Source organism: Neodiprion pinetum, chromosome 2 (genome assembly GCF_021155775.2).
Source record: "Neodiprion pinetum isolate iyNeoPine1 chromosome 2, iyNeoPine1.2, whole genome shotgun sequence".
Classification (NCBI taxonomy): domain Eukaryota; kingdom Metazoa; phylum Arthropoda; class Insecta; order Hymenoptera; family Diprionidae; genus Neodiprion; species Neodiprion pinetum.
The window spans coordinates 991,251-1,013,337 of NC_060233.1; the positions used below are offsets into that span (position 1 = coordinate 991,251).

Here is a 22,087-nt window from a genome sequence, read left to right on the forward strand (position 1 = left end):
ACGTCTGGACTTTTGATAATTACTCTTGAATTCCGCTGCGCATCTGCTCGAATAGGTTTCACAAAATAATCAATAACCTAATAACAAACCGAGCGAGAGAATGAATGCGCTAGCAATGGAACCCCGTCATTCATGCGTGTTTCCCATGCAACTTGTTTGGCACGCGTCATTACACTTGTTATCTCCGCCTACAGGAAAAATTGTTAGGTTGCTAGGTATTTTTATGATTGTCAATCGAGTCTCGTACGAGCGATAGTGCAAAGCGACCTTCTTTGCGTTCGTTAGTTCGTTTCAACGAGCCTGTACGGTTCTTGAGAGTACGGGAAAAAGTTGGAACATCTTTATTATCCAGTTAAAATTCTTACTGGATTATCGGTGTCGCGGATGATTCTTAAAATCATAAAACACTTGTACCGAATAGTCGAATTTATCAGTCATTTCTCACGTTGAATTATCATTGTAAAATATGTCCGCAAAATTTAGCGCTCGTAATTCATTCGCCGCATCGCCATTGAGAAGCAACACGTTCATTGTTCGTTCAAACGTAGTGAATAAGCCATCGTCAAAACGTAGTACCGGTTTGAAAAAGTTCGGTGAAAAAATAGTGGACGAGAAGAAAATTGAATCAATAAACAACCGCGAAAACAAAGACGAATTTGCAACGAGTGAGTTGAATCTGACTCTTGTCGGTTCGCCGGCACCCCGGTCCCAGATTCGTGCCACAGTCTCGTCCGCGAGCACCACTGTTAAGTCTAAAGTTAAACACTCCTACAACTCGAAATCTCGAGAGCAAAACGCACACGAGATCTGCATGGAAAAGTTGTACCAGTTTGCTGACAACCCAACAAAATTCGTACACACCGAAAGCCGTGAAGATTCTCACCTAAAACTGGATCTCGAATTTTCTGACCACTCTGACGAATCTGAGAATGTTTACGATTCCCACAACATTGCTTTCGGCAAAAATGGAGAGTATCGTATACCCGAATACGACCATATTCGATTTCTCCAATTCAGCGTCGGCGATGCTCAAGATTCCGGTGAAATTCAGGATCGAGATACTTCAGCGTCCATTAAATCTGACAACTCAATAACAGCGAGAAATAATTCAAGCGCCAACAAAGTTCGCAACGACAAACTTATTAGAGAGAATCCTCCCACATCGAGGACTTCGAATGGTAGTCAAACCTCAACGTCCCAACGGTCAGACGGTAGCCTTGATTCGTCAGAGGGAGTGGCACAAGTCGAAGACCTCAATCCATGGATTTCGAAGATGGGCCATACGCTGCAGAACTGGACGAAGAGTAGCTCCGTTTTGGATCTCGGACAGAATTTCCCCCTAGGTTCTGCAATCAATTACAAGAACAACATAAACCCTGAAGTAGAAAAGTTCATGCTGAACACCGAGCTAGTACCGTTGCATGAAAACTACACCACCGTGAGTTTGCAACAGCAGCTCGATCCTATTTTTCGACAAAACTCTGCCCAGGTTCCGCAGCGCGAATCGCTCCAAGTGTCTATCGACAATTCGTCCCGAACATCCCCGGAGACCAGTAGAACCACCTTAAGCCAAGCCTCGTCCAGCGATGGTACTTGGCACGGACACAGCCTGAACAGTCCCTATTTCGCTTCTAAAGAAAGCAATTCATGGACCGATACCAAGAGTAACGTCGACCGTGAGGCCTCGATCAATAAAGTAGTCGTAGGCAATTACGAGGAGACGGATGAATACCTAACGATCATCAAAAACGAGCACGATTCAACGTTTACATCTGAGACTGGTGGAGTTGGCGGGTATATTTTCATTACTGATCAAATCGTGGACCCGGAATTGCACAGTCAAAGCAGTTCGCAGAGCCTTTCTGGTCATTCTCATAGTGTTGAAAAACCTGCGAAGTCTTCTACATGTTCGTCAACCACGAAGTCCGAGGATGATTCTGTTACCAAGATGAATCGACCAGATGATGACGCAAAGGATATTTCCAGTGGGAATGCGAGCACATCGGATTATTGTATCGGAAAGCTTTTCTCTCGATCACCTTCTTCTTCTTCTTCTTCTTCCTCTTCCTTTTCTTCCTCGGTTTTTCCATCGAGCAAAGACGAACAGCCTGTGAACATTGAAAGGAATTTGCCTACACGTGCTTCGTTGGATATTGAAACAGAGCTCAAAGGTGAAGAAAACGACGTCGGCATGGACAAGTGTAAAATATCCGGATCACAGAAAGCAATGATAGTTACGGAAAAACGGAACACTGACCTTATCTACATGACTCGGGCGGAGGTGAATTTGGCTATTGATTATACAAACAAATTGTCTGAAATATTTAAACGGGCATTGGAAAGATCTGCTAACAAAGATCAAAGACAGGATGCGAAAGAAACGATTGTCAACCCAACATCTTCCGGGGTTGCGGGGTTTAGCAATACTCCCAAATTGATTTATAGATGCTTGGGATCTCCACATTTTTGCACAAGCTATCTCTCCTCTTGATTAAACGCCGCAAAAATTGTTTTTCCTCAGAATGAAGTCCAGTCAACTTAACTTAAATAATTATATGCAGGTAAACGCTGAGAAATAAAAATTTTGTACTTTATATACAACACCCGTGTTCAGTGTAATTACTATCCTATTAGACATACTATGACGATGCACAATGTCATGATCATCATTTCATTGAACTCTCACTTTTCCAGAACTTCTCATTGTTGATTTATCATCGCTCAAATCATAAGTGCGTCTGAGATAATGAACACAGTCAAAATATAGAAAAGATTATCTACCTTTGAATCTAAGATCGTTATAGCCAAATATTGTCGCTAGATATTGTTGGTAAACTGATTGTGAGTAAATCTTGCACATGTTCATCGTTAACTTAATTCCATTAGGATTATGTCAGAAATTTGATGGGTTGATTGCACTCGGCAAGAATCTAAAAATTCGACGATGACCATCAGATATTTCTTTCGGTTCCTCAAATCTTCTTAAAAATTTTTATTTATTTAGGCAGGATAAAGAAAGGTAATGCCGTCTTGCAATTACGGTATTAAAAATCTGGAGTATACATTTTGTACATGGATCAAGGGATTTGCTTGGTCAGATTTAAAGTCCATTCGAAGATTACCAGTGGGATAAATTTTTATTCAAGATTAAGTCATCCCGCGTTCTTTCGGTGAAGGAGTGCATGATTTTTAGCAATCAATCTCTGATAGCAACAGAAGGAGCGTGTGTCTCAATCCAGTCCAAGTAATCGGTGACACGAACGTAGACACCGGGCCATCCAACAGCGCATCCCAGAGCTATTCCGAAGGAAACAACACCAACCTGGGTGATTTCACCATCGCTGTCAGTCACCACCAACGGGCCACCAGAGTCTCCCTGAAAAAAAAGCATCGATTTTGAACTCCATCTAACCTGCACCGATGGATCGTCAGTCACCAGTCACCACAGTGTTACACTTACGTTGCACGATGAGCGGCCTCCTCTGCCAGACAAGCAGATCTGAGCGCTGGTAACGCTGAAGAAATAGTACCGGGTGCACACAAAGTTAGTGAGGATCGGGTTCTGGGTCCAGCGGAGAACAGGACTGATGCTGCTGGAAGCTGTAATCCACCATGAGAATTGCAGTTCGTCATAAAATGAATATGCGCGTTGAAAACATCAACAGTATTATATGCTTACAGTCGGAGTCCCTTCCCCATCCAGATACGATTCCAGTTTCGCTAGCGAAGGTTTGTCCAACCTGGGAGCGACTTGGCAGACGAATGGGCTGAATGCGCTCTGAAAGTTTACGGAACCCAATTGTCCATTAACTTTTCCGTGCAATTCAATTTTTGTATAAAATCGTGATTTAATCATAAAATATTGTACCAGTGAATTGAATGGGCGCGGGAAGGCGCAGCAAGGCAAGGTCGTTCCTGATGTTCCTGGTGTCCCAGTTCTCGTGGACAATGATTTCTGCAACTTGGAGTACCACCTGTGTCGGTTCGTCTTCGCGGATGTACTGAGCTCCAAGAATGACTTCTACCGATACGGCAACGTCGACGCAATGAGCTGCGGTTAGAATCCACTCGTAGTTCAGGATGGAACCGCCGCAGAATCCGGTCGAGCCCGCGGCATTCGTTGAGAACAGACCAACTTGATACGGGAACTGTCCAGGACTAGCTTCTTCTCCTCCAACGACACGAGATGGGTCTAGGTCTTTGACGTCCTTAAGACCTAGAAAATTACAGGGTCGATATGTTACTTGCAAGGGCCAATAGGACAGTTCATTTCATGGAATATTATCCAAGGGAGAAACTTACTCTCGGTCAAAGGACCTGCCAAGTCTTGTGGGAAGACTTCGATGGGGCTGATCTTGTTCCAGTCCACATCGATGGCCTATAAAATAAGGTATAAGAGAATTCTTTTCCGTTAACATGGGTGTAATTTCAACTATTTCAAGGCAAGAGTTAGACAATATTCTTCGATCTTGTTTATGCTATCCGATTCTTATTTCCAATGAGGATTAATTACACAAGAAAATCAGGTAACAATAACTTATAACGTGATACCTGGGCTACCGCCGCGACGAAACAAAGAGCCACAAGAACTTTCATTCTGTAGTTGGTTCTGAGAAGTGCAACGTTGAAGAATGGTGTGAACTTTTATACGCAAATTTTCAGAGATAAGAGCAAGAAATCATCTGATTGTCTGCCGCGAGTTAGATAAAACATGATGAATCTATACATTACATTGAACAGATAAAATCAGTAAGAAAAAATTGATCTAATCTGCATTACGTGCAAATATGTATGTAACGTGTCTAAATTGAATCACGTAAATGATCGTTGCTTCATTTCACGTTTTTCTTTTCATAAATATTGGATCGTATTTTTCTGTTATAGTTCCGAAATGTAATGTTATTTGCCGTTCACAGTTTGTTGGAATTTCGAAACTCGCGTTGACTTGTGGTTCTTTTTATCCTTTAGGTGGACATAATGACTCTTATTACCCCTAATGGAGTGACATAGACATTTTTACAGTTATAATCTCACCTTGAAACAGAATATTTTTTAGAATGCTTGAAAGTTTCATACAAATCTCGAATTTCACAAAAAAAATAATTCCAATACTCTCGACAAGTTCTCCCTTATCACTGTGCGTTTAGACAACATTAATATTTCTTTGACTATTTTCTACGATGATTAATTCAGAATTGTTTAAATTAAAAATCTAGCGTATGCTACAATTACAGATGAATAATTAGAAACGGTAAAAAGAATAGAAATTGGAAACTGAAAAAAAAGAACTGGGAGTATATGTGAAGCTACAGAGATTACTTTCAGTGACATCCACAGTCGAGCTGATAGAACTTGAAAACGGAAATAAATATATAGACATAATTTTATGTATTCGAGCTGCCTAAAATTTCTAATCGATGATTGGTAATAATAGAAGTTGTCTTTAAAGACACTCATGCTTAAATGTCAAACTTGACAATAATCTACGAATTGGATTCCTTCATTGATGTAAAAAAACGAAAAAAATTGTATGCTCATCAGGGTGTTCCTTATTCAGAGACAGTCCAATTCGTCTAGATTGCCTGGTATAATGATGTGATTTTTTTTTACAGATAGTGGCACTAATGCCGACTAAAACCTCGCAGTTACAGATTTTTTGGAAAATTATTACTTATACAATAAAATATATACCGAAAAAAAAAGTTTTTCCCATGTTATTTCCCATAAGAAACTTCGATCACAATGCGGACTATCTTAGAGTTGAGGTAAAAATTTTAAAAAATTAGGCACTTGTTTTTGAATTATTTGAAGTGTTGATATGGGGGATGGGTTGGCAAAAATTCGACAACACCTTGAATAACGACCGCCCTAATGCTGATGCTCACTTATATACGCTTATAATATGTAAGCTTTCGCGGTAAATGAGACACAGGCAATAAGTTTTGATTCATTTATTCCAATTATTACATCCGTGGTACATTTGACGTTATAACGGTGGAATGCGTAATATCAGTCATGCGATTAATTCCTGATAACGATATCTCCGCCAGTGTTGGTTTCGATCCAGTCCAAGAAATCGGTCAGACGTACGTAAACTCCAGGCCATCCAACAGCGCAACCAAGAGATATTCCGAAGGAAACAACACCAACCTGGGTTATTTCACCATCTGTGTCAGTGACGACCAACGGACCGCCAGAGTCTCCCTGAAACGAATAATGACACAATTCACGTATTACATACCTTTGTTCGAATACTCCTCATTGTTTATACTCACGTTGCATGAAGAGCGGCCTTCGCTACCAGACAGACAAATCTGGTCAGTGTTGACCAAGCTCCAGTACCACGAACGGCAAGCGGAGTATGTCAGGATGGGGTTTGAGGTCCAACGAAGAACGGAACTCACGCTGTTCGATGCTGTTGATCGTAGGGATTATCGATAATGCGGAAATACCCATCAAGTATACACTCTCGATGGTTAATAATGATTTCGAATATACTCACAGTCGGAATCGCGTCCCCAACCAGATACAGTTCCGGTCAGCCCAGCGAAGGTTTCGCTGACCTGGGAGCGACTTGGCAGACGAGTTGGCTGAACGAGGTCTAATAATTTTCAAAAAAAAAAATACATTATTCTTTACGGTGTTTATGCGGGGCTGCAAAAATAATAATCACGTCCGAGTGTTCACGATGAATGTCGTGGGAGTGAAATAGTTAATTTCAACGTACAATAAAAAGTTTACGAAAATATAGGTGTTTTCTTTTTTCTTTGGGACATATTTTCACCTTAATATTCAGTTTACGAATCGGTTAGAAATGGGTTACCGGAGTATTCAATGGCCTCGGCAAGCTTGATCAGAGCGAGGTCATTTCTGATGTTCGCAGCATCCCAACTCTCGTGAACAATGATATCGGTGGACGTGCGGCTGAACTGTCCATCTTCATCCTCATTGATGTTTTGGGCTGCGAAAACAACTTCCACGGATACCGCAACATCGACGCAATGAGCGGCAGTAAGAATCCAATTTTCATTGAGGATCGAACCACCGCAGAATCCGGTCGCACCCGCTGCATTGGTGGAAAGCACAGCAACTTGGTAAGGGAACTGTCCACGGGTGGCCACTTCGCCCCCTACGATACGGCTCGCGTCCAAGGGTGTCACATTCTTGAGTTCTGAAAAAATGTTAAAGTTGCGTATTAGACGTTGAGGGGAGGTGTAGGTAGAATTGGTGGATAATCGATGGTACCTACTTTTGATGAGAAAACCCTCGTAGTCTGGGGGGAATACTTCGATGGGGCTGACTTGGCTCCAGTCTATGTCGTAGGCCTTGAAAATACAGAATTCATTGCTGTTAACGTGAATTGGAATGGGCGTATGACGTCTACCAGAAGTGCCAATAACCGTGACTTGATTCTAGGCAGCTTGATTGTGAATCTGCTTACTTTCGATCTGATCTACGTACGGAAAGAACACTTATACATGATTCGAATAAATATACCTGAGCCACAGCTGCGACAAAGCAAAGCGCTACGAGGACCTTCATTGTGCAGTCACTTTTTCGTAGTAATACGTCAAAGAACGGCACGTACTTTTATACGAAAACTGTTGCCGATAAGAGGCCGGAAATCACCTATCTCATGGCACAGCCTCGATAACCTAATGAATGAAATATCGGATCTGGATAAAATCGGTTGGCAATATTAGAACGCAATCTGAATTTTTTTTTTCCCAATGATGTATATTTTTCGTACACAGTGTTCGATCTGTATCATCTTGTAATCAAAAAATCCAGTTTGTTAATCATTACTTCGTGGTTTTAAAGCTATCTACGCATTCACGTGTAGATATTTTTTATTTTTATCGTAAATAACAACGATATAATCGTAATATTTGGTTCAATTATAATAAAATAGAATTCTGCACGCCATGAAAATAGTGAAATAATAATGAACTTGATGAAATTATTCTGAGTTTTGAACTATTCAAAACTGCAAATATACGTGAAATCGTAGTTCAGTCAATCGAGATAGTAAAATGCTATGAAGATTTTAGAATCGGACTTATACTTGTGACGAAGAAAACTTACACGAATGTGTAACATATATGCACTTTGGAATCAAAGAAGATTAAATTAATTTTTGAATAATTTTTTTTATTCAATATTGGTTTTATTACATTTTTAATATTTATAATAAGACTTTATTTTTTAATATATGATTTAGTATATTTTATTCAGTACAATTGGGTTGAAATTAATTTTTCATGTGTATTTGTAACATTTTTATTTGACTAAATATCTTTAATCTTTATGGGATGAGTTTCATTTATTTTTTCTTAAATCTATTGTTATTGTATACGGAAATTCTTGTACATATATTAATATCAGCGAGTGATTAATCTCTGATGAAGATTTCATTATCGGTGTGTTCCACGATCCAGTCTAAGTAGTCTGTAAGACGAACGTAAACACCAGGCCATCCAACAGAACATCCAAGCGCGATCCCGAAGGATACAGCACCGACTTGGGTCGCGATGCCATCGTCTTCAACAATCACCAAGGGACCTCCAGAGTCGCCCTGAAAATGAAATTTTATTAGTAAGAGAATTGACGTGCCTACCTGTTAGGTGTGTGGTTGTCATAGTACCATAACACCGGTGAAGCAATTCCAATTGATATGGTTCGAAGGTAAATAAATAGATAGAAGTGATACTCATGTTTCGCACTTACGTTGCACGAAGAGCGGCCTCCCTCACCAGACAAGCATATTTGAGCGCTGTTGATTTGGAAAAAGTAATATATGCTGCACGCAAGATTTGTGGTGATGGGATTCTGCGTCCAGCGAAGAACGGGACTGACGCTGTTGGACGCTGCAACAAATCGTTACGATTGCAGGTAATTAAGGGGTTATACCTACCCAGGATTTTTCAAAAATTGATTTTTTTTTTAATTCTTAATTACATTTTCGTATTGTACATACATTCAAGTATGTGCACAGAAAATTTCATATCGATGCGACAAATATTCTCGAAGTTACACGCACATTTGCAAAGACGCCCCGGAGCGTTTGAAAGTGCTTTTGTAACTTTGAACGCTTTTTTATCAAAAACGGCTCAACCGATCAGTCTCAAATTTTTACACAAGCTTTATGAATATATTTTTCAGTCCTTGATCGGAGATTTTTGCTCGCCGGTAGATATTTTCCATTTTATAAACAAATTGAAGCGAAAATTTTAATGGAAAACTGAAATGTTTTTTTTTTTTTTTTTTGAGTAGCTGTCGTTTTGGTAAAACTTAATATTTTGCTTATTCCTTCGATCAAAGACCAGATAATACCTTATATCAACAAAATCTTTTTTGATTTTTCATTTGACAATTTTTTTCGGGGTCCTGACTAGGTATAACCCCTTGAAACCTAAAGTAAAAGTAATAAATGTTGTTAGACGGTATAAGATACGTATTTTGAGTATAATGCTCACAATCGGAATCCCTTCCCCAACCGGATACGATCCCCGTTTCACCAGCGAATGTTTGCCCAACCTGTGACCGACTTGGCAGACGAATTGGTTGGACACGGTCTAAAAATTTTCAAAAGTAATCATTAATTAAATGCTCCTAAATTTTAAGGTATCCGCTTTCACGAATTAGAGTAACAATGACATCAGTTTACCGGAGTATTCGATAGGAAAAGCGAGCCGAAGCACTGCCAAGTCATTTCTAATGGTCGCTGTGTCCCAATTCTCGTGAACGACGATTTTTTGGGCTGGAACTCTGTATTGTCCTTCTTCGGGTTCATTGATGTTGTGAGCAGCGACAATAACTTCTACGGATACCGCAACATCGACGCAATGAGCAGCGGTTAGTACCCAATTTTCATTTAGGATCGAACCACCGCAGAATCCGGTCGAACCCGCGGCATTGGTGGAAAGAAGGCCAATTTGATACGGGAATTGTCCAGGCGTAGCTTCTTCTCCTCCAACGATACGCGTCGGATTTACGCGCTCTGCATCCTCGAGTACTTGACAGTTTGAAAATTATAATATATTAGATTGCTATAATCACGGTCTTTTCCAGAGGGAGTCTAATACCCGATGTAAGCATAATTTGCGACAAACTGCACAGGTCTGCAACCAAGAAACTGCACAGGCACAAGAAGAAAATGTTTCGTAGGCGAAAAGAATGAGCACGGAATGTTAAATAAATTTTGTAAAGAAATTGTTTGTTTAATTTTGTGAGAAATATTGTTTGGTTCATTGTAATGCAATGGTGGTGTTTTTCATTATTGTTATGCTTTTTTTATGCAAACACCTTGTATTTTGCAAGAATACTGTAGACGATGGGGGGAAATGAAAGTAATTTTTGGATTCAGCCCCCTCGAAAACTTTATACTTGCCAAAAACATCCCATGCTGTTGAAATAAAATTTATTTTGCAGACCTGTACTATGTTTCGGAGTAACTTACTCTTGGCCCAACGATCTAAGTTGTAGTCTTTCGGAAAGACTTCGATGGGACTGACGGTATGCCAATCCACTTTAGTCACCTTAAAATACCGAAAGTTTCTTAGATTGTTATAATGATGTTTCGACGTTTAATTTAAATCGAGAAAGTTTAGATTGCACGCAAGTGCTGGCAAAGATCGAAAATTCAAACTGCGAAAAATACCTGACAATGAGCCGCAGCCGCCACCAAGCAAAGTACGATGAAAATCCTCATCTTGGCACTATTCGAAATCACGTAAGTTGTCATTGTTTATATACAGATTTAGTACAAAGACGTAGCTTGAAAGAAATCAGTGACTCTGCACGTAATGATGCTTGTTAACTTACGATAAATCTCACGAGAACGTAACGATAACATTAGATTGATTGGGCCTAGATTTAATCTATAGCATGGTCAAATGTGGTTCAATACCGTTTGTATTATCAACACATTATTCCTTAGTTAATCCCTGTCAAGATTTTATAAATTGACGTTTGATTGACGTACGTTGTTTTTTTTTACGTACATGAAATATACCAGACTGACTTTACAGTTGGCGATTTATTGTCTTACAGATTCCCTTTAGGCTGATCAGACTGACAATAAGTCCAACTGTAACTATAAACTAAAGTTTACGGATATTTCCTATTTGAAAAATATCAAGATTTTGCATGGAATATAAAAAAAAAAAATTGAAAAAAGGGTGCTACTATAGTGGCTTCTGTCACTGAAAAGATTAAAGGATGACGCACAATGGAATATACTGTACTCATTGTATGACATTGTTGTCACAATAACAGTATCGTTATTCGGACATATTTTGCAGATAAGCCTCGAGTGTTCACTGAATATTGTAGTAACATTTTGGAATCTAATTTTATCTGATTTCAGTTGAATATCAACAACACTAAATTATCACAACGCGCACAATGCGTACGTTATAACTGGCAGCGCTAAATCACCCAAAAACAAATCCAATATCAGTAATGATTATATTTCTATTTTGAACGGCTTAGGTTTAGTTACGGAATACACATGAGGGGGACAGTAAGAATAATTTAAATGTTCTCTTTTTTTCGTTACAAGTCTTTATTGCATCAGCGTATTTGCAGTTTTTTTTTTTTTTTTATTGTATATTGATTATTATTCTAGCATTGATTATTGATCGAGATATATTAAAATTATATGAAAAACAGAATTCGATACTAATACGATTTAACTGATAGTTGATACGTTCTCATAAATTGTATAACTAAACAGCATCAAAAAAAAAAAAATACTCTATACAATTTTTAATGTTGGTTCTTTGATATGACATAAGTATATATATATATATGACTTCACTTTCATCTTGTTACCATTAATTCTTCCTTAGGTGTTCTACACTTTTTTACTACTTATAAATAGGTATATGAATATTAATGCTCAACTTACTTTATATGTACATACATAATGCAACAATAATTTTATCGTGGTTTAATTGACTTTGCTTAAACTTAAATCATTATAATACAGGTACAGTTTGAAACTACGATGAAACTTAAAATCGGTTTAAAACCATAAATCCCCTCCTTCATCTTCCTCCTGTTGTGGTTCTATCTCGTGTTTAGTTTCTAATCGATTATTCTGGGCCTCGTCATCACTTTCAGAGACGGCAAGATCGTCTTGAATTTTATCAACAGCCTTATCTTCTCGGGACGGTAAACCGGCAAGCAAGAAATCAGACGGATCGTAGTTTGGATCAACATCCATGCTCTCTTCTGTAGGGGAAAAATGAAAAATAAAATCGTTAACAATACTGGCAATGACTATGTATATGTTTCAACTGTTGGAAAAACTTACCTTGTTGTAACATCTGTTGTTCTCCAGTGTAGAATCCAACATTACTTAATTGAACCATAGCTTCCGCGGCTTGTTGACTGTCGTCATCTGCGGGTACTTCGCCAACTTCTCTCATTTCGCCAACTTCCAATGCTTCCATTTCAGTTTGCTCAGATTGTTCGTCCGTTCCAAATGGCACCTCATCGAATTCGTCTTCGCTCGAGAACTGAAGGTCTGTAGAATCCACGAAAATCAAGTTAGTTATTTTAATAACCTCTTCAGTCGTAATGTCACGATTGTTTCCACCTTGTTTCCAGAACTTGTTTTCTTACCTTCTTCGAGAACGTCTTTTTTCTTAGCACGCCCGCTTCGACCCAATTCTCCATCCATGTCCCCCTCCACATCAACGAAATCAAAATCGTCCATCATCGATTTGCCAAATGGATTGTCTGGAGAGCTGGTTTGACTCTGGAATAAAAGAGAAAAATTACAATTCGTCACTCTCCTTTGCAAACTTGGCACATCGTTTCATAATCATGTATCGACGTACTCCTCTGAACTCTGGTTCGGCAATGGTGTAATTTTCTTCATCGGGACCAAGCCAGGATGAATCAATATCCGCTTGTTCCATAGCCCGTTGTTGTACTAACAGAATGTTATTCTCCAGTTGCGTCAAATGATCATCATACTGAAAGAAAGAGACGAATGGTGGTAGATTACACATCGCTTCAATGAATCATGAGTAATATAGATGGTAAAATTTACCTCGTCTAAAGTTTCTTTACAAGCTTTCACCAAAGTTTCTGCCTTTTGCGTGAATGGTGAATCCTTTCCGTTATAAAGTGTACAGTTCTTCAAAATCTGTGCAATATCCATGAGGAACTCGTGCCGACTGTGATATTTATGTGCTATATACGGAGAGAAGCGATATTTTCATTTAGTACAAATCACAGGGGGAAAAAATAAGTTTAACAATTCCGGTGAAAGAAGTTCGATGTACCTGTAACTTTTTTGGAAATCGATTCCAAGTCCATTGGCCTTTTGATCAAATTATAATAATCTTTGACCATTTTTTTATTAACCGGCTTAAGAAACGGCCAAGCCTCGGTCATGGATTTTAGTTTGTTGTTAACTACATTGTCAAGAATGAAAGAAAGGGCGACTTGATCGTTATCATCTAGGAGCGGATTTATTGCCTTTTCAAGTCTCATTAGACGATCTTCTTTTTCGCCGAGTCTTTCTACACAAGTGTCGAGCATTCGTTTGGCAGCCACAGTCAATGAACTCTTTACTCCATTGTAAAGCGTTGAATTTTCAACTATCTGATTTACATCAGCCAAGAACTCTCCCCTGCTTTGATACTTCTTTTGCCTCAAGTTTTCTCTTATAGTTTGTAAGTCCATCGGCCTTTGAACAATTTTGTAATAATCTGGAACTACCTTTAATCATAGTTGAAAACGATATTAAATACAGGGTTGTCTATGCTGGTTTCTTTATGTTATAAATTTTAATCTAAGTAACAGATTTATATGTGATCTGAATCAACGTACTTTTGCATTTACAGGAAACAGGAATGGCTGAACATCTGGTAAATCTCTCATCTCATTCAGAATACTTTCCAACATGGTAGACATCACCACAACTGGATCGGTTCTACGTCTGTTTGCCGGTCTTTGTTGACGTTTGAGATAATCACAGTGATCGTCACCAGTTGCACGACGACGTTTCCGTGCACTAACAGCCTCCTTTGGTACTTTCAGTAACAAAGTACGTCTCTTCATTTCTTCAGCATGCTAGGGTAAGACATTCAGCGTAATGTTTTTTTATAAATCTACGGTTTCGGAATATCTCATTAAAAATAAAAGATGTTACACCTACCTTGATAAGCTTCGAAGATAATTTAACTTTTGTTCCATCAACATTAACCAAATCTTGATCATCGGTATTAAGCTGCTTTTCGATTTCTTCTTCCTGTTCTTCCGTCATAGCGACATTCACCGGCGCAGTAGGCAAGCTGTTCTGGTAAAGGGGACACGCCTTATTGGTTCGCATATGCCCTACGTTACCACAAGCGCCACATTTTAATTTAAGATCAGGTTTAAGTTTAGGTTTCTTACGTTTAGAGGGAGATATCTCAGGCTTAGGATGCTTAGAGGAAAGAGTAGAGGATTGAAAATTACTTAATGGAAGGATACTGGACGACGAGACTGGCGGGGTACTCAGGTTTGAACGTTCAAATAAGTTTGAGGAGCTGAAAGAATTCGTCACAGGGCCACCCAGCATGCGTTCACGTTCTTGATTCCGTTTGATTCTGCGCAACTGTTCCTGGATTCTTCTCTTTTCTCTTTTCATTTCTTCTTTCTGAGCTTCATCAAGGGTTGCGAATTGTTTGATGAAGGTTTCGTCCTTGGAATTTCTTATCTTTATGTAAGTGTCTATGACGGCTGGTTTTCTCACCAGCTCAACTCTGGTGAATTCCTTTCCGTCAGGATTTCTAAAGGTTCTATATATTTTTAGCACTCTACCTTGTTGCGGTCCATAGTTATTCACAGGACCATCATCTTCGTCGTCTTTCTTTTTCTCTTTACTTTTTTTCTCCTGCTCTTGCATGTCGCCCATTATCATTTTTCTGAGCTCATGTCGTTCCTGTTCTTCTCTCTCAAGGGACAACTGGGTGCTGGTCTTTTTGTTCGACAACATGTTCTCAATATTTTTACCCATTTCTTCAATATCTGAACTATCTTCATCAGAACTCTCACCCTCGTCGGTACTGAGTACTTCATTCGACGACAAGACACGATTCTGCAGGTCGAATATTCTTTGACACTCTTCTTTGTACCTTTCCTGGTGCTCAGCTATAGAGAATCTATTACCTCTTGAAAACTTTGTCATACCCTCTTCTCCTGCTTTCGCTTTTTCCGTCGACAAAGTTCGCACAACGTCAATTACCTCCCACCGTGAAAGTTTTTTAATTTCTTCTTCAGGCACACCAAACTTTCGTAGTAAAGCCTTTGCATTGTTCAACGAAAGCCTACGCAAATCTGCATCTGTGCCAGTAACTGTTCTCTTTGGCTGTGCTTCCTGCTCTTCCTAAACAGCAATGAGAAATTATTATTATCATTTTGTTTAACTTCCCCACAAAAAATGTTCGCATCGTACTTACTTTGCTGATTGTCGGTTTGTTTGGCACTCTTACATAAGAAAAGCCTTCCCCACAGCCTGTAGGATCGGCTGGACCAGCCAACTGTAATAAACATTTCCCTCTCATCGCTTGAATATAGGCACGTGTTGTGTTCCAGGGTGCAACTTTGACTTCATCATCCATTTTCAACTGCATTTCTTCATCGTCGTCATCCTGAGGTGTGAACAAAAACTTTTCACCATACCCAGCATCTTTAAGTCTCTGTTCGGCTGCGATCATACTAAAATAGGCGCAACACTGCTCCGGAGAAACCATAGCTCTGATTTCTTCCTCAGTCGGCAGTCTGAAGTCTGGCTTGATTACCCACCAATTTGAGTCCATTCCTAGTTTAAAAAACGAAGGTAACAAATCACAAATTTTTTAATAATACTATTCTTTGCAGAATTTGATAGAAATATGTAAGGAAATTTTACGAGGCAGATACAGAGTGAAATGTACCTGTTCTTTTAAAATCAGCGCAAAGCTTCAGTCTCTTTCTTATACTGCTTTCACTATGCGATGGGAATGCTTTTTTAATATCATCCATTTTGATTCGCCTAGGAGTGTCACGAGATTTCCAGAATAATCTATATATGAAAACTTGCAAGAAATCTCTTACAAAGTTGTTTGCTCGTTTGGAATTTGGACCAGGAACTTCATACAACGGACACTCTTGTCCAGCAATAAATAAGGCATCTATTTCCCTCACGAAATATTGCTGTCTGAAAAATGGGCAATGTTTAGACCAGTGATTAGAGTGATTCTATTTCTACAACAACCTTTGAAGCAGCTGTACCTTGTCCTTATTATCAAGAAATCAGTCTCTGGACCATTGTGTTCATAAATCGGGGCCCTGTACATGTTATTTTCAATAGCCTGAATACTTTGGCCAGGTGTTAAGATGCCCAAAAATGGGCTGGTGTGCGCATAAGCGACCTCTCCATATTTGTAACGCATAGGCCCTTGATCCTTTCCAGCTCTTCGTTTGTAGTAATTCTTGACTTTGGAGCACATTCCAACTTGATTCATCAGAGGTGGATGTTCCTCAGAAAACTCAATGAGAACAATTTCCCCATCTCTTCCAGTCAAATCTTCAGGTGTCCTCATGAAGAAGACATCTCCACCTCCCGAGGCAATTCTCTCCTGTTCTCTTTGCTTAGCTTTCTTCTTGATGTGCTTGAGGAGAGGCAACACGTGGTGGGGACCAGTGTGAGACAGAGGTCCGTGACTGTACCTCTTTAACGGAGGTCTATGGAAATTCCTCAGTCTCATAGGTCCCATGTGTGTCTGTACGAAAGGTGCTCGCAATTCTACGACCGGTGTGCTATGCTGTATTAAATTGCCACCGCCAACTTTTAAGCGTAATGTTGTTTCCGAAGAGCGAGGCATGTAGTAAGAGTCATTTGATATGTTGAATGGATCCCTATCGGGAGACTTTGGAGGTGGAGGCGGAGCATCCTCTTCAAGAACGTTGATAACTCCTGCTTTACCCAGCAAAAGTTTGCTTTTTTTCACATGAGGGTGTGGGATTTTTACCTTAGGTTGAGGCCCATTGTCTTTATGAAGAAGAGCTGGGTCTATGTCATCCGGTATTCCCAATACAATGTTTTCATCGTTTGGATCTAGGGTGAGAATCTTTGGTTTCGGTATTTTCGTCATGTGCTCAGCATCCCAGATAACTTCCTCTTCCCAGAGTCCGTAAACTAACTCCTCATTCTCCACAGGGAAAATAGAGTACCAAGTATCGTCATAGTTTTCTTCACGCTGTTGCTGCTGGCTGCCTTTACCCATCGATGCAAGTTTACTCTTAGACTGCATGTGCAGAGGAGTCGCTATTTGCGATGTAGCAAGTCGAACGTTAGGTGCTACAGGAACAGGAGTTCCTTTTCCTGGCTGGCTGAAGGCCTGAGCAGTTCTGTTACTGCTCGAAGGTACCCAACCAGCAGCATTATTCTTGCTATTTAATTTTTGCATCACTTTATGTTTTATATCATCACCATTCCACACGACATCATCCTCCCAATGCAGTTGAGACACCATAAGAAAGGAATCGTCTGGAAATGTATCCTCATCTTTTGACTTGCAGACTTCTTCAGTTTTCTCCGCAAGTTTGAACCCATAATTAAAGCCGTCACCAGTCTCTGGGACTTCCAACATGTCATACCAAATTTGGGCTGGACCGAAGCGCCAGTCTGCAACTTTTGGACCCATGTCATTGCTGTCTCCCATGTCGCCAGTTTTACCAGTTTGTTCCTTGTCTTCGACGGGAAGCAATAACTTTTCTTCATCATCTGGGATACATTCATCTGGTGATGGAGTCGGTGCGTAATGCATTTTCCACCCCTGTTGGAAGATTGACTTAAATTCTCAAATTTGTCATATTTCTCACAGCTTTTAAAACATTTTCTAATGTCAAAATTGCTTAGTAGAAGAGTACCTAACTACATTTTCAGCTAATTAAAAGCTTTTCAATATTTATTGTACCTTGAACTTAGGTTTCCTCTCGTCGTGATCAGATCCCGAGTCTGAATCCTTCGGATCGTGGTGTTTCTTCTTTTTCCGCCGTTTCCGAACACCCCGCCAAATTTGTGGAAGGCTGCTAGGTTTGCCAGGGCCAAAAAGTCGCGAGAACCTAAGGACCTTATTGGGGCGAAAATCAGGAAACAATTCCGTAACGTTGATATTTGCATATTTGGAAGGCAGCATGGAAGCCAAGGGCGTTTCAAGCTTACGCTGGCGAGCAGCTTCTGCCTCTTCAGGGGTCAGAGCTTCTTTTTCATCTGGAATGGGCGGAGGAGGCATTAACTGAGTGTCAGATTTATTGACTCCCTCCTCATCATCTGCATCGTAGTCACTGGCTGCCCTATCCTGTTTCTTGGAGGACGCTTCTGCATCATCTTCGTTTATGTCTTCAGCTAATTCGTTAATATCAGAGAAATCCAACGCTGTTGGAGATTTTTCTAGATAGTTGACATCGTCAGACTCGGATTTGACACGTGTTTTATTTTCATCTTCATTTTCTCCTTTCTCATTTTCTTTTTCATTCTGTTCCTCATTGTCTAGAGCAATCATTTCCTGCAGTAAACTGCTAAGGCCGAGGCGACCCAGGGAAGCCAAATGGCGCTTCGCCTCGGAATCTAATATATCATCCTCCAACTGACCATCTTCATCAATGTTGCCAAATAAAAATCCAGTCATATTCATTTCCAGATCCATGTCTCTGTCGTTTTCCTCGTCTGAGTCAACCATTTTCAGCAGATACAAATGAGTGTGTTTTTGAGAAACGGTGGCTTTGAATCAGTAAAGATTAACTATTTTGAGGTTAGATGGTTGGCTTTACAAGCGGGGATTACTATCCTGTATTGATACATTAATTTAGTTTTTTAGTTTTTAATCGTATTTTACGAATATTAATTTCGCACCTATAACGTCTTGTCAATGTGTACGTAATAAATTGAACTTGGGAAATCAAAAGCTCACCCCTTGTTTAGCAACATTACTCGCAATCATATCCCGTTTTTAAAGCGTTGTCTAGTTTACGCTAGTTTTTTAGAGTGTTGGCGCCATCTGATGCAAAACAGATTCTTAGAACTAATTTTCATTTGCAGACGCATGCTGATAAGCGAAATAGATTTACCATGGCAGTAGGGTAAATGCAGTGAATAATAAACTATGATGATGAGGCTGGATTTTCACGGGCGTGAAGTTGACGCAAAAACACCATGCCGTTGGTGGCAAAAGGTCGCGAGCACGATCTTATAAACAGGTTTGGGCACTCCAATTCCCTTCCTATATAACGCAGCGTGACCGACTTGAAGCCTGTGTTTCTCAATTTGTGCACCAAAGACCGGAGCGCTGCAATCTCCGAGGCAGGTGTATGCGTATTAAGTAGGCCTCTCCCTCACTAGCGCTAGCGGCGAAAATTCACAACATCGGCTTCATTTTCGAGCACGGTTTTACAGCCGGAGTACACAGACCGATCATAAAGACCGTGGTCGCTAGTGAAAATAGATACGACGAAACGGTGAAATGCCACGAGTTTTGAACTAGGTAGTTGAGACAGTGGTTCTCAGTTGCGTTTTTATCCCAAGGATTTAAAAATCTAGAATTTTTGATTGGCAGTGGAAAAAACGGAATAAATGGGGGAACGAAAAGTAAATCACATAGAACGTAGCGATTTTTCAAGGTGAGAAAAAAATCTAATTGATTCTCATGCTTCCACAACCATGAATTCGTGCATGATTGAGACGCCGCCTATTCATACGCTTATTACCGCATAGCCCATACTGAAAATGATGGAGGATGTCCAGGGCGTTTCATCAAAACAATGAATAATAATATGAAATGGCAACAATACTTGACTCGCTTAAATGCATTACATGCATTACCATTCTACAATAAATAGAGTAATTGGAATATTATCTTATACCTCGAATAGCTATTATACTCATACAGCTGATAAACAAACTCTGTAGAATACGCTGCGAGCTACGGTACATATCGATAGTTGCAGCCGAAGAACGTTCCACGCTCTTCTGAGTGCGTTTTCTGCATTCCAGGGGTCCAATTAGTCAAGAAATGGTCACACAAAATGGTTCTGAGTCGAAAGATTTTTCTCTGAAAAATAAAGTATGAAGGCTATATCTTTGCATTTTTGGCGAAAATTATCGCGATTTTGAAAAGTGCTAGAATAAATTCTTTCATGCACTATTCCGACGTAATTTTGCGAGAGAAACCGATTGGGCGCAGTCCCGATACGCTGCGAGCAACAGATCAAAAGTTAGAGCCGAAAAACGAGAACCTGTGTTTTCGACATTTTTCAGCAGGTGCTTTCTCCTTCGTGATTTCTCTCCTGTTGATCCCACGCTCTTTTCGCTGCATTTTCTGAGTTCCTGGCGGTCCAATTAGTCAGGAAATGGTCGTACAAATCGAATCTGAGACCAAAAATTTTCGGCTCCAAAAATGAAGAAAAAGTAAGGCTAACCCCTTTGCATTTTTGGCGAAAATCGTCGCGATTTTGAAAAGTGCTGGAATAAATTCTTTCGTGCACTATTCCGACGTAATTTTGCAAGAGAAATCGACTGGGCGCAGTCCCGATACGCTGCGAGCAACAGATCAAAAGTTACAGCCAAAAAACCAGAACCTGCGTTTTCGACGTTTTTCAGTGGGTGCTGTTTCCTTCGTAATTTCTCTCCTGTTGATCCCACGCTCTTTTGGCTGCGTTTTCTGAGTTCCTGGCGGTCCAATTAGTCAGGAGAAGGTCATACAAATCGAATCTGAGACCAAAAATTTTCGGCTCCAAAAATGAAGAAAAAGTAAGGCTAACCCCTTTGCATTTTTGGCGAAAATCTTCGCGATTTTGAAAAGTGCTGGAATAAATTCTTTCGTGCACTATACCGACGTAATTTTGCGAGAGAAATCGACTGGGCGCAGTCCCGATACGCTGCGAGCAACAGATCAAAAGTTACAGCCAAAAAACCAGAACCTGTGTTTTCGGCGTTTTTCAGTGGGTGCTGTTTCCTTCGTAATTTCTCTCCTGTTGATCCCACGGTCTTTTCGCTGCATTTTCTGAGTTCCTGGCGGTCCAATTAGTCAGGAAATGGTCATACAAATCGTATCTAAGACCAAAAATTTTCGGCTCCAAAAATGAAGAAAAAGTAAGGCTAACCCCTTTGCATTTTTGGCGAAAATCTTCGCGATTTTTAAAAGTGCTGGAATAAATTCTTTCGGGCACCATTCCGACGTAATTTTGCGGGACAAATCGACTGGGCGCAGTCCCGATACGCTGCGAGCAACAGATCAAAAGTTACAGCCAAAAAACCAGAACCTGCGTTTTCGATGTTTTTCAGTGGGTGCTGTTTCCTTCGTCATTTCTCTCCTGTTGATCCCACGCTCTTTTCGCTGCATTTTCTGAGTTCCTGGCGGTCCAATTAGTCAGGAAATGGTCGTACAAATCGAATCTGAGACCAAAAATTTTCGGCTCCAAAAATGAAGAAAAAGTAAGGCTAACCCCTTTGCATTTTTGGCGAAAATCTTCGCGATTTTGAAAAGTGCTGGAATAAATTCTTTCGTGCACTATTCCGACGTAATTTTGCGGGACAAATCGACTGGGCGCAGTCCCGATACGCTGCGAGCAACAGATCAAAAATTACAGCCAAAAAACCAGAACCTGCGTTTTCGACGTTTTTCAGTGGGTGCTTTCTCCTTTGTAATTTCTCTCCTGTTGATCCCACGCTCTTTTCGCTGCATTTTCTGAGTTCCTGGCGGTCCAATTAGTCAGGAAATGGTCGTACAAATCGAATCTGAGACCAAAAATTTTCGGCTCCAAAAATGAAGAAAAAGTAAGGCTAACCCCTTTGCATTTTTGGCGAAAATCTTCGCGATTTTGAAAAGTGCTGGAATAAATTCTTTCGGGCACTATTCCGACGTAATTTTGCGGGACAAATCGACTGGGCGCAGTCCCGATACGCTGCGAGCAACAGATCAAAAATTACAGCCAAAAAACCAGAACCTGCGTTTTCGACGTTTTTCAGTGGGTGCTTTCTCCTTTGTAATTTCTCTCCTGTTGATCCCACGCTCTTTTCGCTGCATTTTCTGAGTTCCTGGCG

The 22,087-nt window shown here is 40.1% G+C and overlaps 4 protein-coding genes across 5 annotated transcripts; 1 reads left to right on the forward strand and 3 right to left on the reverse strand.

The window, feature by feature from the left end:
* The first annotated feature begins 466 nt into the window (after positions 1-466).
* Positions 467-2,491, forward strand: LOC138190485 (dentin sialophosphoprotein-like). Its single transcript, XM_069133770.1, has one exon. It carries the CDS (start codon positions 467-469, stop codon positions 2,489-2,491), a length of 2,025 nt encoding a protein of 674 aa, XP_068989871.1.
* A 627-nt stretch (positions 2,492-3,118) lies between these two features.
* LOC124211939 (transmembrane protease serine 9) lies at positions 3,119-7,585 on the reverse strand. The gene is made up of 12 exons (XM_046611495.2): positions 7,498-7,585; positions 7,250-7,325; positions 6,824-7,171; positions 6,503-6,601; positions 6,276-6,415; positions 6,025-6,204; positions 4,552-4,641; positions 4,303-4,378; positions 3,869-4,216; positions 3,680-3,778; positions 3,461-3,600; positions 3,119-3,376 (listed from the first exon to the last, which is right to left on the reverse strand). Exons 1-12 carry the CDS (start codon positions 7,540-7,542, stop codon positions 3,197-3,199), a joined length of 1,821 nt encoding a protein of 606 aa, XP_046467451.2. The 5' UTR covers positions 7,543-7,585; the 3' UTR covers positions 3,119-3,196.
* A 606-nt stretch (positions 7,586-8,191) lies between these two features.
* LOC138190514 (brachyurin-like) lies at positions 8,192-10,800 on the reverse strand. The gene is made up of 6 exons (XM_069133996.1): positions 10,661-10,800; positions 10,460-10,538; positions 9,668-10,015; positions 9,477-9,575; positions 8,728-8,867; positions 8,192-8,575 (listed from the first exon to the last, which is right to left on the reverse strand). Exons 1-6 carry the CDS (start codon positions 10,742-10,744, stop codon positions 8,393-8,395), a joined length of 933 nt encoding a protein of 310 aa, XP_068990097.1. The 5' UTR covers positions 10,745-10,800; the 3' UTR covers positions 8,192-8,392.
* A 764-nt stretch (positions 10,801-11,564) lies between these two features.
* Positions 11,565-19,202, reverse strand: Taf1 (TATA-box binding protein associated factor 1). Of its 2 annotated transcripts, XM_046611464.2 has the most exons (13): positions 18,960-19,202; positions 17,964-18,836; positions 16,276-17,822; positions 15,939-16,201; positions 15,462-15,823; positions 14,177-15,388; positions 13,849-14,091; positions 13,299-13,737; positions 13,064-13,206; positions 12,849-12,986; positions 12,631-12,766; positions 12,320-12,532; positions 11,565-12,237 (listed from the first exon to the last, which is right to left on the reverse strand). In XM_046611464.2, the coding sequence occupies exons 2-13, from the start codon at positions 18,726-18,728 to the stop codon at positions 12,029-12,031; spliced, it is 5,670 nt and encodes a 1,889-aa protein (XP_046467420.1). In that variant the 5' UTR covers positions 18,729-18,836; positions 18,960-19,202; the 3' UTR covers positions 11,565-12,028. The 2 variants fall into 2 exon arrangements, with proteins under 2 accessions (XP_046467420.1, XP_046467419.1); XM_046611463.2 differs by having other exon boundaries at positions 17,964-19,202.
* Between the last annotated feature and the right edge of the window lie 2,885 nt (positions 19,203-22,087).

What these genes read in the sequence shown, in the direction of transcription:
- LOC138190485 (XM_069133770.1), top strand. Translation starts at nt 467, where the DNA reads ATGTCCGCAAAATTTAGCGCTCGTAATTCATTCGCCGCATCGCCATTG.
- LOC124211939 (XM_046611495.2), bottom strand. Translation starts at nt 7,542, where the DNA reads ATGAAGGTCCTCGTAGCGCTTTGCTTTGTCGCAGCTGTGGCTCAG. An exon ending in CGAGGCCATTGAATACTCCG is followed by an intron (nt 6,602 to 6,823) that starts GTAACCCATTTC and finishes GAAAATTATTAG; the next exon opens with ACCTCGTTCAGCCAACTCGT. An exon ending in GGCAGGTCCTTTGACCGAGA is followed by an intron (nt 4,217 to 4,302) that starts GTAAGTTTCTCC and finishes GTAATTTTCTAG; the next exon opens with GTCTTAAGGACGTCAAAGAC.
- LOC138190514 (XM_069133996.1), bottom strand. Translation starts at nt 10,744, where the DNA reads ATGACAACTTACGTGATTTCGAATAGTGCCAAGATGAGGATTTTCATC. An exon ending in CGGCTGCGGCTCATTGTCAG is followed by an intron (nt 10,539 to 10,660) that starts GTATTTTTCGCA and finishes CGGTATTTTAAG; the next exon opens with GTGACTAAAGTGGATTGGCA. An exon ending in GAGGCCGCTCTTCGTGCAAC is followed by an intron (nt 8,576 to 8,727) that starts GTAAGTGCGAAA and finishes TTTCATTTTCAG; the next exon opens with GGCGACTCTGGAGGTCCCTT.
- Taf1 (XM_046611464.2), bottom strand. Translation starts at nt 18,728, where the DNA reads ATGGTTGACTCAGACGAGGAAAACGACAGAGACATGGATCTGGAAATG. An exon ending in CGCTGATTTTAAAAGAACAG is followed by an intron (nt 15,824 to 15,938) that starts GTACATTTCACT and finishes TTTTTAAACTAG; the next exon opens with GAATGGACTCAAATTGGTGG. An exon ending in AAAAGACGTTCTCGAAGAAG is followed by an intron (nt 12,533 to 12,630) that starts GTAAGAAAACAA and finishes TGGATTCTACAG; the next exon opens with ACCTTCAGTTCTCGAGCGAA.